The 12,378-nt window shown below is 50.9% G+C and overlaps 2 protein-coding genes across 4 annotated transcripts in view; one reads left to right on the forward strand and one right to left on the reverse strand.

Moving 5' to 3' along the window:
- MAFK (MAF bZIP transcription factor K) overlaps positions 1-12,378 on the reverse strand; it is a 13,810-nt gene continuing 1,432 nt past the window's right edge. The window contains exons 1-3 of one of the 3 annotated variants that reach the window (XM_050317453.1): positions 9,860-10,003; positions 5,683-5,762; positions 1-4,515 (exon numbers count right to left, since the gene is read on the reverse strand). In XM_050317453.1, the coding sequence (XP_050173410.1) occupies positions 4,081-4,515; positions 5,683-5,718 (471 nt within the window). In that variant the 5' untranslated portion in view covers positions 5,719-5,762; positions 9,860-10,003 and the 3' untranslated portion in view covers positions 1-4,080. Of the gene's footprint in view, positions 4,516-5,682; positions 5,765-6,660; positions 6,696-9,859; positions 10,004-12,378 lie in introns of those variants that run through there. The other 2 variants (XM_050317455.1, XM_050317454.1) reach the window with 2 other exon arrangements.
- LOC126641079 (lysosomal alpha-glucosidase-like) overlaps positions 12,027-12,378 on the forward strand; it is a 16,026-nt gene continuing 15,674 nt past the window's right edge. Inside the window, exon 1 of the mRNA XM_050317401.1 lies at positions 12,027-12,125. The gene's annotated coding sequence lies outside the window, so the exon portion shown is untranslated. The remainder of the gene's footprint in view (positions 12,126-12,378) is intronic.

The following is a 12,378-nucleotide window of genomic DNA, read 5'->3' on the forward strand; positions in this document are numbered from 1 at the left end:
TTTTGTTTTGTTTCTTTTTTTTTTTTTTTTTCTTTTTCTTTTTTTTAACTCTTTAAATAAAAACAATCATGACAATGAAGTTTAAATGATTCGAGAGAGAAAAAACTGCCACCTTCTCCTCCTCCCCGGGGTCTGAGCCGTCCCTCGCGCTCCCGTGGCATCGCGCCTGGCCCTGCCACAGCTCGCCTCCGCACCGGCTCATCGCCAGCGCCTCGTCCCTCCCCGACCATCCCAGAGCTGCCGTGTCACCCAGGTCTCTGCACTTCATAGTAGAGTTGGGCAAGAGCAGAGACACTGACTTGTTTCTGAGGGATCTGGAGCTGCCCTGGAGGGAAAGGTTCCCCACTCCCAACAGAGAGCACAGCAAACAGGTCTACGAGAACAGAGATGCCCCTTCCCGGTCCCTGCGCGACGCTTTTCGTCTTCTCCTGCCTCCCGCCCAGCCCTCGGTTCCCACGTCACACCGCGGATGGGGAGCAACCAAAGAAAGGCCAGGCCCAGGGGAGAGGATCCCAGCACTCAAAAATCAGAGCCCCCGCTCCTCAGCGGGGCCGGGGGGGACAAACTAAGAGGGGCAGAGAAGGGAGCCCCGGCATCCAAACTACTGCAGCAAAGAGACAAGCGAGAGGCGCGGCTGCGGGGGGAACGCGCCCCAACGCCGCCGGCGCCACGCGCCGCACTCGCCCTGGGTGTCAGGCTGGCAAGTGCAGGACGGAGAGAAAAAAAAAAAAAAAGAAAAAAGAAAAACAAACAAAACAAAACAAAAAAAAATAAAACACAACAGAAACAAACCGAACCCCAGAGGAATGCAACGCGACAACCCCAAGCTGGAGGGCCCTCCAGGGAGGAGGGTGGAGGAGCTGGATCTCCAATGCGGTCAACAGCTTTCGGGTCATTCCTCCCTCCACGTTACCTTGCAATTCTGATCCCTCTGTGGAAGTTTAGCCAGGACATTTCATTCCCCTCCAGGTCACCACCCAGGGAGCCCTGGACTGGCAATTTCTTTTAATAAAGATTTACAGTATCAAACTTGGAAAAAAAATTATTTTTTTTCTTTTTTACGAAAAATCTGTACGATAAAATGTATATAATTATATATTTATATATATATTTCTCTCTCTTTAAATATTTCCACGTGGTCCTTATGGATATCCAATATGGATTACCTACCATGGCTATGGTATCAACAGCTTTAACAACACCCAGGCCTCTTGTTCTTTATCGAGTGACCAGAGATTTAAGTGTCTACCAGCACTAAACTAGCAATCACTTGGACAAGCCTTTGGCACCCTTCCAAGAACTGGAAAAAAAAAATACTTGGCCACAAGGGAAGTGCCACGTAAAGATATGTTTCTCAACTCATTCCAACAGCAAGAAGACCCCACGGAACAAAGTTCGACCTCTGTCTCCCTTGGTGAGACAGGTCTGATTTCCCCGGAGGGGTGTCAAGGGCAGCCAGAGGGTGTTCCTATCTAGCCAGGAATGTTATGGAGCTCTGGAGCTGTTTTAAAGACTGGAAGCATTTGGGCATTTTCAAGTCAACTGGCCTTTTTCTTTAAAGTTTTCATTTAAAGCCCCAACAGTGCCAGGAGTCTCCATTTTGCCTGTTTTCGGAGGCACCTGTAAGGTCTGGGAAAGTTTCCAATGTCTGTGAGCTGGAGAACATGAGAGGACCAGGAAATGACAGTAACATCTTTCTCTTCCTCAGCTTCTGCTGTGGGAGTCAATAACTGGTACTGATACACAGGACATTGATCTGCCTGTTTGGAGATAGGGAGGGAGTGGAGGAGAAATGAGGTAACGCTAAGTGTCATCCAAACTCTACGTGTTGGAAAATCACTTGAAGGAAACTCCCTGCTCCCCTCCATAACACGTGGATCTGGCAGGGGGAATGAGCCTTCAGGAAGCATTTCACTGACACCCTTTCTGGCTCAGTAAGGTCACGGATGTCGATGTTGAGGACTGAATGAGAACCAAGACTGAGGTTTCTCTTTTCATTAACCTATTTCACAAGGGACCCTCCTGGGAAATCCAGAGACTCCGATGACAAGGTGAAAAAAAAAGAAAAAGCAAGCTAATGACTTCTTCCAAAGACAAGTAGGGCTTCACTAAATTTCTACCAACTTACTGCCATCCAAGGCAAGACAAAGCCTCAAATAACAAATTATACTGGGTGTCAGATGCCAGCTCACTGTTCCCTTTGCAACAACGGTGGCACTTGATTATTCTCTTTCAGTCCAAAACACTTGTGAATTCTCCGTGATCTTTGTTTTCTGTTCTGGAGCCCAAATTCTCTAAGCTCTTCTCCTCATCTTGAACTTCAGCAATCTCATTCTCTTCTCACCTGCCTGACAACAGGCATCGTCCATTCCACAAGTCTCTGACCTGCCCTACAAAACTCACAGTCCCTTTTCTTTCCTACTTTAAAAAGAAAATAAAAACAACAACAAAACACACAAACACCAACATAGCTATTTTTTTTTTTTTACAGTGACCTGGAAACATTCGTCTTTTCAGCGCTGCTGCGCAACAGCAGAATCTCTCCTTTCAGCTTCCCACCTCCTGCCCATTGCTGAGTCAGAAATCCCTCTCCCAAACCACTGCTCAGAGCCATACAAACGACTTCTCGATCCCAATTCTTCCGTCCCCTACACGCACCGATTTTCCATCCTGCCTTCCGTGCACCTCTCGGGATAATTCCCCCATTTGCAAGAGAAAGCGTCAAGTTTCAGGGTCACATTCACACAGGTTGTCTGAACACTGAGGGTTGTTCACTGTACTCTTTGGATCCCAAATTCAGCATCTGATGTGCTATGGAGAGGAAAAGACTCTTCCAGCTCCCATCTGACCTCCCCATAGCACTTCTCTGGTCATCAAGGACTGGCGAGCGCAGCTCTCCAGCTGGGATGCTCGTTGCTAACCTACCAATGCTTTTGTCAAAGAGGAGACTCAAACTTCTCTCCTCCTGTCTGAACACTATTGCCCTCTAGTTACACTTCAGTGCTTTAAAAACATCCTTCTGAAATACTCTGCACAAACCCCTTCTCATAGTGCTGATCCCAGCAGAACTGTCCCACCTTCTCTCTCACAGCCAGTTCTGCCTCCACCAGTAATACTTGCAGCATTTTTCCTCCTCATCTCCCCTTTTCCTCCCCATCACACTGCTCTTCATTCACAGCATTTACTGCGCCTCCCTCCCCTAAGCTTGAGGGAATCCAGGAAAAAAAAGCTGCTACTTCAAGACTGTGGATCATTTGGAAGAAATAAACTGCATAAATATACCCAATTCACAGGCACACCTTTGGGAAGGAGCTATTGGGAAACTTGGGCTTGGAATAAAGGAGGCTGCGATGTAGTTTTTACAGGCCACACAGGTAATGGGGCATATTAAAATATGTAAAATATATATTTTTCCATATTTTAACAGCATGGATCAAAAACAAAATGTTATTCCTAATGGGTGTGGTCAGACCCAAGCATTAGTCTCCATAGTCCTCCCACTCCCATCCACTCATACCACGATGAAATCAAATCCAAAAAGCCTATATCCCTGCCCTCGTAATATCAGATGGAATTGGGGAAGGTAGGGGAGACCCTTCTTACAAGGAGTAGGAGGCCACTAAAGGAAACTCTTTTTCCCATACATTCATCTCACATGATGATTTCTACGGTCCATCTGTTTCCTGGCTCTTGAGCATCATTCACGAAGACTCTGGAGGCTCCTCAGGTATCTTCTCCCAGCTGGAAAGCTCCCCACGGCTGAGAGGGGTTTGTGGACACAGGGGGAAGGAGGAAGCAGATCTTGCAATTTGTACTGCATACAGAGCTCAAATCCTGGACACAAGAGGTTGATGGAGCCACTGAGTCCAGACAGAAGCAGCCAGTTAAGTTCCCTTTGTAGGAACCCTTTGGGTTTGTTTGTTTTTCTCGTTTTCTTTTTTTTTTTTCTTCTATTTTTTGCACTTTTGGAAGAGAATTCTTAAAATGCCAATTCTTGACATGACCAAGGACTCCGGAACAATGCATAAGAGCCTTATCCCCTCCCCTCTGAAAGGCTGCTAGTTCCCCCCACCGAGGGCACTAGGACGCTGCTGAAAACGGCACAGAACTGGATGAGATTTCAGCTGATTTCACGATGGTGATGACACTGGTGGTGGCAACTTTGGTCGGGGTAATAGGCCCTCGCGCCACGGTACGAGCAAAGGTCTGGAGTGCTTCGTACTTGGAGCGCAAGGCATCCAGCTCTAGCTTCATGCTGCTGTTTTCTCTGGCCAGCTTCTCCACCTCTTGCTGCAGCTCAACCCGCTGCCTCTCGAGCTCCTCTTTCTGAGTCACGCGCTTGATGCGGCAGCTGGCAGCGTAGCCCCGGTTCTTCAGCGTGCGCCTCCGCTGCTTCAGACGGATGACCTCCTCTTTGGTGAGACCCCTCAGGTGCTGGTTCAGCTCCCGTACGGACATTGACACGAGTTCATCATCACTCAGCACTGGGGCATTCTCTCCTGACTCCTCCTTTACCTGCAAATACCAACAGCACAGGGGTAGCAGCAACCCTACGCGAGCGGATGTTCTGGACAGCAGAAGGAGACAGGGTCACCCCTCAGCAACGTGACGGCCCTACCTGGAAAACACCCTGCAGCGCTGTAAAGAGCACAAGCTCCACTAAAACATCTGGGTTAAACACGGCAGAGATCTGAGCACTGCTGTCATCTGGGTTTGGGTGGCCCTCTTAGTTCAAAGAAAGTGGTGTGAACCCAACAGCAAGATTTTCAAGGAGGTAAATGTAAAGCCAGATGAAGCCTTTTGTTTGTGAGTTCTTGGTCAGGACCCAGAATTCATACTGAATGCTAAAGATGACACCTTTTCACAGCATTACGCTGGGATAATAGTGCAGCATCTCAAAAGCAGAATAGTTGCTTGTATGCAGGGCTTAATTCAGCATTTTATGGTTTTTCATTGAAGATTGCTCATTTGAGCGGTGAACAAAACCAACCCTGCTTGGTTTCAAGGACACAGCCTGATCTGGTTATGCTGGGGCACAGGCCAGAGTGAAGTTACATGAGAAAGCCACACCAAGGCCTTGTGCCTTTTGTCAAGCAGGTTTGCCACCACCATTATTTTCAGAATCATAGAATCAAGAAAACCTTTAAGATCACTGAATCCTGAACTTTTACGACTCCATCCTTTTGTCTTTTCAGAGACTGAAAGACATATGGAATGAAGAGCTAAAACACTGGAAAGAAATTTCAACAATGCATGCACAGCCCATGCATAGACCACCATCATGCTGGCATGTCTGAGGCATTTACTGCCTCATAAATGTCAGAGACACCAGCTGAACACATCCCTTCCCCAGTGCCACCCAGTCCAGAGAGTAAAAGAACTTCAAGCTTGGGAGCACTGGTTTCAGGATGCTGCCAATACCTGCTATACTCAGAAGTTTCTTGGATAGGCAACTGGGATACACCAGCCTCCACGCCATCCCAGAGACTTTAGACCTCTTTCTGGGTATCGCTGGTATTCTTCTACCCTAACCTTTCCTTAAGATAGTGGGAAATTGCATCAGCACTCATTTGTAAGACTCTCTTGGAATGAAAAAGAACAGTCATGTACGACCCAACATTGCACAGTTCCTCAACAGCCTCCCTGGCCACCCATCCCCACCCACCCGGCCTTCTTGCCTACCTTTAATGCCTTGTTCGGTTTGGGATTAGTCGTCATAACCTGAGCACAGTCTTCCGGACAAAACTGCTCAGAAATTGCAACTGGGAAAACAAAACGAGATTTATAGGTTAATCTCAGAGACGAAGGTAGGAAGAAGATATCAAACACGGTGGCCCAAACTCTGAACTCAACCACCACTGCAGGAAACAACCACACAGTTGCTGGAAGCACTGTGATGTAATTTGGACATTTGTGTTGACAAGCGCATTGCTTTCTAACATTAAGACCTTGTACTTTGCTATTAACTACACTAAGATCCAGCAGGGAAAAGACAGGGCAGGGAGGACGGGGAAGGACACCCACAAACAACAGTCACACTAAGCACCACACACCGCCTTGCCATGTGCCACCCCTTCCCAAGGGGAGCACAGAGCGTGGCCTCTCAGGCCCCGCCACCTCCCTCCAGAGGAATCCCAGACGCTCCAAATGGCCTATTAGGGACTGAATTAAGAGTTACCTCCGCTCATAAAAGGCACTGAAAAGCCACAAGACAACAACTCCCTTCATTCTTATTTTGATGATTATTAACCCAGCTCGAAATTGAACCAGCAACCCAGAAAGAAGCTGCCTGGTTTGTAACCTGCTTCCAGCGCTGTCCCCACCCAAAGGAGACGCCACCAGAAAACCAGAACAACAGAAACAAAAGCCCCTGATAACAAAGCCAGGCAGGAGTTTGCCTCTCCAACACACCAAGACTGTTGCTTCCCGATCCTCCAGCCCCAGGCTGCGAGAGCCGACCAGCTTGATGTATCTAGTGACGTAGAGGCATGTCCATCGACAGACAGACCATCCCCTGCCGCGACGCTGCCCTTCACTCTCACCTTAGCCGGCGACTACACCCCTTCGACCAGCGCCTTGCCGAAAATTCACCTGCCCGCACCTCCACCCAAACCCTTCACCCTGCGGTGACGGCAGCACGACGCTCCGACGGGTACCTACCGCGAGCGAGGCGACCACAGCCGCGCCACCATCACAGCCTGTGCCTATGGCTCCCCAGCGGGGAGGGGGCGAGGCGCCGGGCCCCCCCGATGCAGGGCGGCTTCGAGGGCTGCACACCCGCGGCACCGCAGAGCGCAGCCTGTCTGGCGGGAGTCCTCTCTCTCCCCCCACCTTCTCCAGCCCAGCCCAAACCCTCCCCATTTCCACGTCTGCATCGTGTCACACATCCTAATCATTCATGAAAAATCCAGCCAAAGCATCCCAAGCATGATTCCCTTCTGATAGTTGCCATGGTGACCTTGGGAAAGTAGCCAACCCGGAGACAGTCACCATGGAAACAGAGAAGCCCAAAAGCAATAATGACTTCAGGTCATGTCTGTGCAAAGACATCACGAGGTCGTCGGAGAGTAAACAAACTCATTCATATCTGCAAACAGGGGTGGCGGGATTTGGGGGGCGCAAAGGTGGGGCGTGAGGACTGGTGGGAGCCGGGTGGGTGAAGGTGCTGGCTCAGCCCGTGCTGCTGTCACTTGAATTTTATCAGTCAAGACACCTCATCATCACACGACTTACGTAAAGATCAAGATGAAGAGCAGGAGCGGAAAAAAATAATCCTGTAAGTGCAGAGCTGCAAGATACTATCCCAGATATTAGGGAGTGTATTTAGGCGCCTCCTCTATTTTTAAGCCCGAGACAGCACAGCTCTCCATGTCTGGAGGAGGGACAAGGACAGCCGCACAGCGCACCAGCCAAGATGCTCCGTGATGAATGGACCACTTACAGCAACTGGTGTGCACTGCATTTTCTAGAGCATCACTGAGTCCTTCCCTGCTCTCCTCCAGCACCGAACCCCACCCCAGGCAGACCTCAAACTTGCAGCCCCTGCCTCATCAGGGTCACAGGAGCGGGCTGGGCACAGGGGCAAGTCTCAGCCCCCTGCAGCTGCCTCCAAAGGATGGGAGAGCGCCCGACCTCTGTCTGCTGCCACACTTTGTGCTCTTCAGAAGGGCAGGATCCCCCTGCGAGCACAAGCACTTCTTCAGACCCCAGCACTGCCCTTTTGCTGTCCGTCCATCGCTTCCCCGCTGCACCAGGCATTTGCTGCCCACCCCTACCTCCCGGCCGGAGGCGCAGACGTAGGCCCTAGCAGTCGGGAGGAAGGAAAAAGCTCCTTGTCTTGGCCAGGAGGACTCCTCTCAGAGTTGAGGAGCGCAGAGGCGCTGCCAGTGCGTAGAGGAAAGGGCCGGCAGCCCCCTCCCTGCAGAGGCGCAGCGCCGGGCCGCAGGCAGTTGGTGCCATAGTTATGCAGTGAGTCACCAGCTGTTTACAGAGTTTGAGCGCTCACATTCCCACAGCATCAGAAACTCTTCCTTCCCTCAGCGGCATCCCCCCTCCCTCGCCACCCCCATCCCTACAAGGGAAGGGGCACGCTGGGCGCGCTGGCCGCACGCCGCGCTGCTAACACCGGAAAAGGAAAGGCAAAAAGGAGGGGGAGGCCAACGACAGCCCCGTGTCACACCCACCAACTGCACAAAAAGCCTTTTGATCCTCACCCAGCGCGTCTTCAAAGCGTTTTCTGCGCCAGCCGATGGAAAAACTGAACGGGGCCACTTGGCTGCACGGAGATGGAAAGAAATGTAAAGTACCATGGAAAACACGAGCCGAGGGGGGAGGTTGCCTCCAGTGGGGTCAGCATGTGGGCTCACCTGCTACCCCAAGCAACGTTCCAGCTCTGCATGATGAAACCTCTTCTGGTCACCTGTTGCTCCATGTCACCAAAGCAACAGTTCCTTACCCTGCACATTCCTCAGCGGACAGACAGCACAGATGCTCGGTACAGGGTCTTCTGCTGCACACCTGTCTTCCCCTCCACACCAAGGCACCCCCCCAAGACAGGCAGGGATCATTCCTACTGCACCAGGGGTGATGGGCCAGAGCCGTTGCTGGCACAGAGATGAATGAGAAGGTTCAGGGCATGATCAGGAATAGTGACACCAGACCCTCCTGAAGGGTCGGAGACTGGGGGCTACCCCGACCCAAAGGGCAGGATTCCATTGCGCAAGTACAAACACTCAAACAGGTTCAAGCCTCACACTCAGACTCCAGTGCCAGGAAGAGTCTTATCTCTGCACTAGGTGAAGGCACAGGTGTGGTCCAGGCTCTGCTCGAAACCAATACAACAACATTTACAACCCTCACCAGCAGCCCTCCAGGGCCTCAGGCTCCATCACCCCATCTACTAACTCCTTCCCATCAGAACTATTTGGGACTATTCAGCTACCAGCAAGCTACTAAAATCAGCATGGCATCTCCCACAGATAGGAAACAAAATCCACAACAAAATCATAAACCATTCCGCAAACAAGTCATACCCAGCAGCATTCCCTAAACATGCTGCACAAGAGTCTTCTGGGACCCTGCCTGCAATTTGATTATTAGAACCCTTTTAGTCTTTACCCTACTCCTGCCCTTCTTTCCTTAATTGCGTTTGCTGCATCACATCTAAAATTAGGAGCTCAGCTTTTTGGAACAAGGACCGTGTTACATCCTGCTCTGTAAGCAGTACGACACACTTCGAACGCTACATCAATAAAGCAGTGAGTAGTAATACACCAACTGTGAGGGGAAAAGGCTTTTCCAGAGCAGCTCCACGCTCGTATTTACAGCAAGTGTTTTGACTGTGGGTTACATAAAGAGCCCTTGTAATTCTGCAATAAAGTTACCCATTGACAGCCTTGCCAACGCCCTCTCCCTCTCTCAGACAACTCCTATGCCTCTTGCAGCATCCTCCCAAAAACCTGGAGGTCTCCAGCTGACATGCTAAGCCTGGCGGTCTCAGCTTAGACCATCTAGAGATCTGCGTTTCCTTTGCTTTGAAAGGGAAAGACAGCAGAAAGCCTGACTCAGGCAGAGGCAGGACAGAGCTTTCCACACAAGGCTTGCAATTAAGAAAGAAAATATGCCAGAGTGAGATTTCAGACTTTCCACGCTACAGGGCTTTCCAAGCGTGTTACACATTAAGGAATTACTATAAAGTCGCTGCCGACACCCAACAACTGTGGATGAACTTGAATTTTAAAACTCTTTCTACACTGAAAGGCAACCCTGGCCAGAACATGAGCACCTGGCAGACAGCCCTGCTGGTGTTTAGCTTCCATTCTCACACACATAGAGCAAACTGAAAACATGCAACCCTCACCTTCCGCCAAGCCAGCGACGACTTCCCGAGGGCAGAAAAACAGCGCAAGGTTCAAGCAGCGACGGGGATTTCTGCCATCACGTCTCAATACAGCACCGACAGCTATGCAGGGAATACTCTACTCATTCCCAAATGCAGCCATTTAATTCCTAGGCAGCTGTTTAAATCTCTCGTTTATCCGCAAGTTACTCCCAGCTCCAGAGCACAAGCCAAACGGACGTGCCTACCAAGGATATTTGAGCTGAAAGGTGAAGGGAACTACAGATGCTTAAATCTTCATCGCCGTGCCTCTGCCACTCGGAGGCACGACATGGATTTCCAGCACATTGCAGCATGGTAGGCAGAGCACCATGCCTCTCCCCATCATTCAAAAATCCATTCTCCTGCTCTGACAACCTTCACACATCCTGTAAGGCAGACTGACGCTTGTCACTCATTTGTAATGAGAGCGGGGAGGGACAGGCTGGTGGTGTGAATCAGAGAGTAGAGAAGCATATGCGAGGCAATATATTTGACATGAAGAGAGAGAAGACACAAGGAGGGGGTGAGTCACTGTTTACTGTTCTAGAGGAGCTCCACGCAGCCCTCGCCCAGCTGGCCAGCTTTCCATTTCCCTTATGGATCGGAACCAGCATCCAGCAGCAAAGAGGAGATTCAGGAACCTTCAGAGCACATTTAAGAGCTGCCAGGACACAGCTCTCTGAGGCACTCTCTGGGGAAGCCTGGACACGGATCAGACAGTCTTCAGTGGTTTGGTAAACAACCTAGTCAGATGCTGCAGAGAGCCTGTGGTTAGGGAGCAGGGATATGGAGTACCAGGCGGGTACGCCTGTGTGTCACCTCTGAAACTTCATGGAGGAGGTGGCTGAAGGGGAAAGGTATGTGACAGCCAGCCCTGGCACTGACAAGCTTACAGCACTTTTTCCATCACACGCTTAGAAAACGTGGTGACAGAGATATACTGGAATTGCACTTCAGCAATCACTAGCCCAAAGATGCATTTCCCTCAGCCACACAAGATAAGCCACCAAGCAACAAATAACTTGCTCGGACGCAGAGCCGGATCCTGGGGCAGAGCTGGGATTGAGATTCCTGACTTTGCTACTCCTGACCCCACGTGCCAGCCATCAAGTCAGATACCTTCACCGACTGCTAATAATGGAACACAGTGGTATCGCTACTTGGCGTCCTGCAATATTGCAAAGCAGTGGCATCCACTAAGCAAGCTGTCCCTCTGCTCGGGAGCACAGTGGCAGGGTAATCGCTCTCATTACTGCCTCTCCCCCCCAGTCCTTGTGTTGATGGTCACAGAGCATTGCATCGCTTGTGCTTGCTTCATGCTTGGAAGACTCTCTGCCGAAGTTTGAAGATAGCCTCAAACAATAGCTGAGACAGAAGTGGAAACTGCATGTTCATCTCTACAGGGTGCTGAGCCTGAAACTTCCTGATAATTGAAAGTGCTTGCACCGCTCAAGTATTTCACAGCTGGATGTTTACAAAAATGATCAGCGAGCAAGCTTATCCCACAAACCCTGACTGCCGCAGGGGCCAGCGCTCCCAGCTGTCCTTTCTTCGCTTCCCAAACATCTCACACAGCTAGAGATTTTCAATACCAAGTCCTGCAGCACATTCCACGCCATTAATCATCTTCCAATGCTGATGGAAATCAGAGTGTATCAAGCTGATCTGTACTTTTCCCTTTCAGGAGGCACACAGCAGTACCGAACTCTGTGCCGCAACAGATTGCCGAGACGGGCGACGGTGCAGAAATGACATAAAACATGACAAAGCACGCTGCCCTTGACAGGCAAGCAAAAAAAAAAAAAAAAAATTGCCTACAAATTTCTGCCTCTGCTTCAGAAACACTTGTGAAAGCAAGGCACGAGCCTGGCGTAATACAGCCGGGGAACATTTAACAGGGCTCAGCTTCCAAGCCCTGACAGGCTCAGAGCCCGCGGAGTGTCCTGTCGGTGGGAGTGTGCCCAAGCCTGCGGCTGCAGCCCCGTCGCCGCCAGCCCGAGGTCCGGCAGCCCGGCCGGGCAGGAGCGGAGTTAACTCCGGTGCCGCGCAGCCCTGCGCGCTGCCATTGGGCAGCCGCGGCGTCCATCACCTCTAGGAAGTGACTGCACGAGGAAGGCTTGAGGAAGGGCTCTCCGCAGGCAGCACCGGGAGGACACACGGAAGGAGACGGGGGGGAAAAAGCGGAGGGACGCGCGCGCCTTTCATCGGTGGGGAAAAAAAAAAAAAAAAAACAAACAACCACCAGGTAAACTCATTCGCTGCTAAAACCCCCGACAGCACCACGGCACGACGCGCTGGGCTGGGGCGCAGGGCTGAGCTTATCCGCCACAGGGCTTATAAAAACTGAAAGTGCGAGAAAAAGGCGTGCAGCTTTTCAGGGAAACACTTTGCTCTCGCTGTCTCTCCCCGCGCTCCGCAGTCCCAGCTCAGCTTTAGGTGCGCTGGCAAAGGAGGGGGCGGCCAGGTGAAAGCGAAAATGGAGGCCTTTCCCTTTTCTG

This window comes from Myiozetetes cayanensis, unplaced genomic scaffold (assembly GCF_022539395.1).
Source record: "Myiozetetes cayanensis isolate MyiCay16 unplaced genomic scaffold, myiCay2020 scf20-37, whole genome shotgun sequence".
NCBI classification, from domain to species: Eukaryota; Metazoa; Chordata; class Aves; order Passeriformes; family Tyrannidae; genus Myiozetetes; species Myiozetetes cayanensis.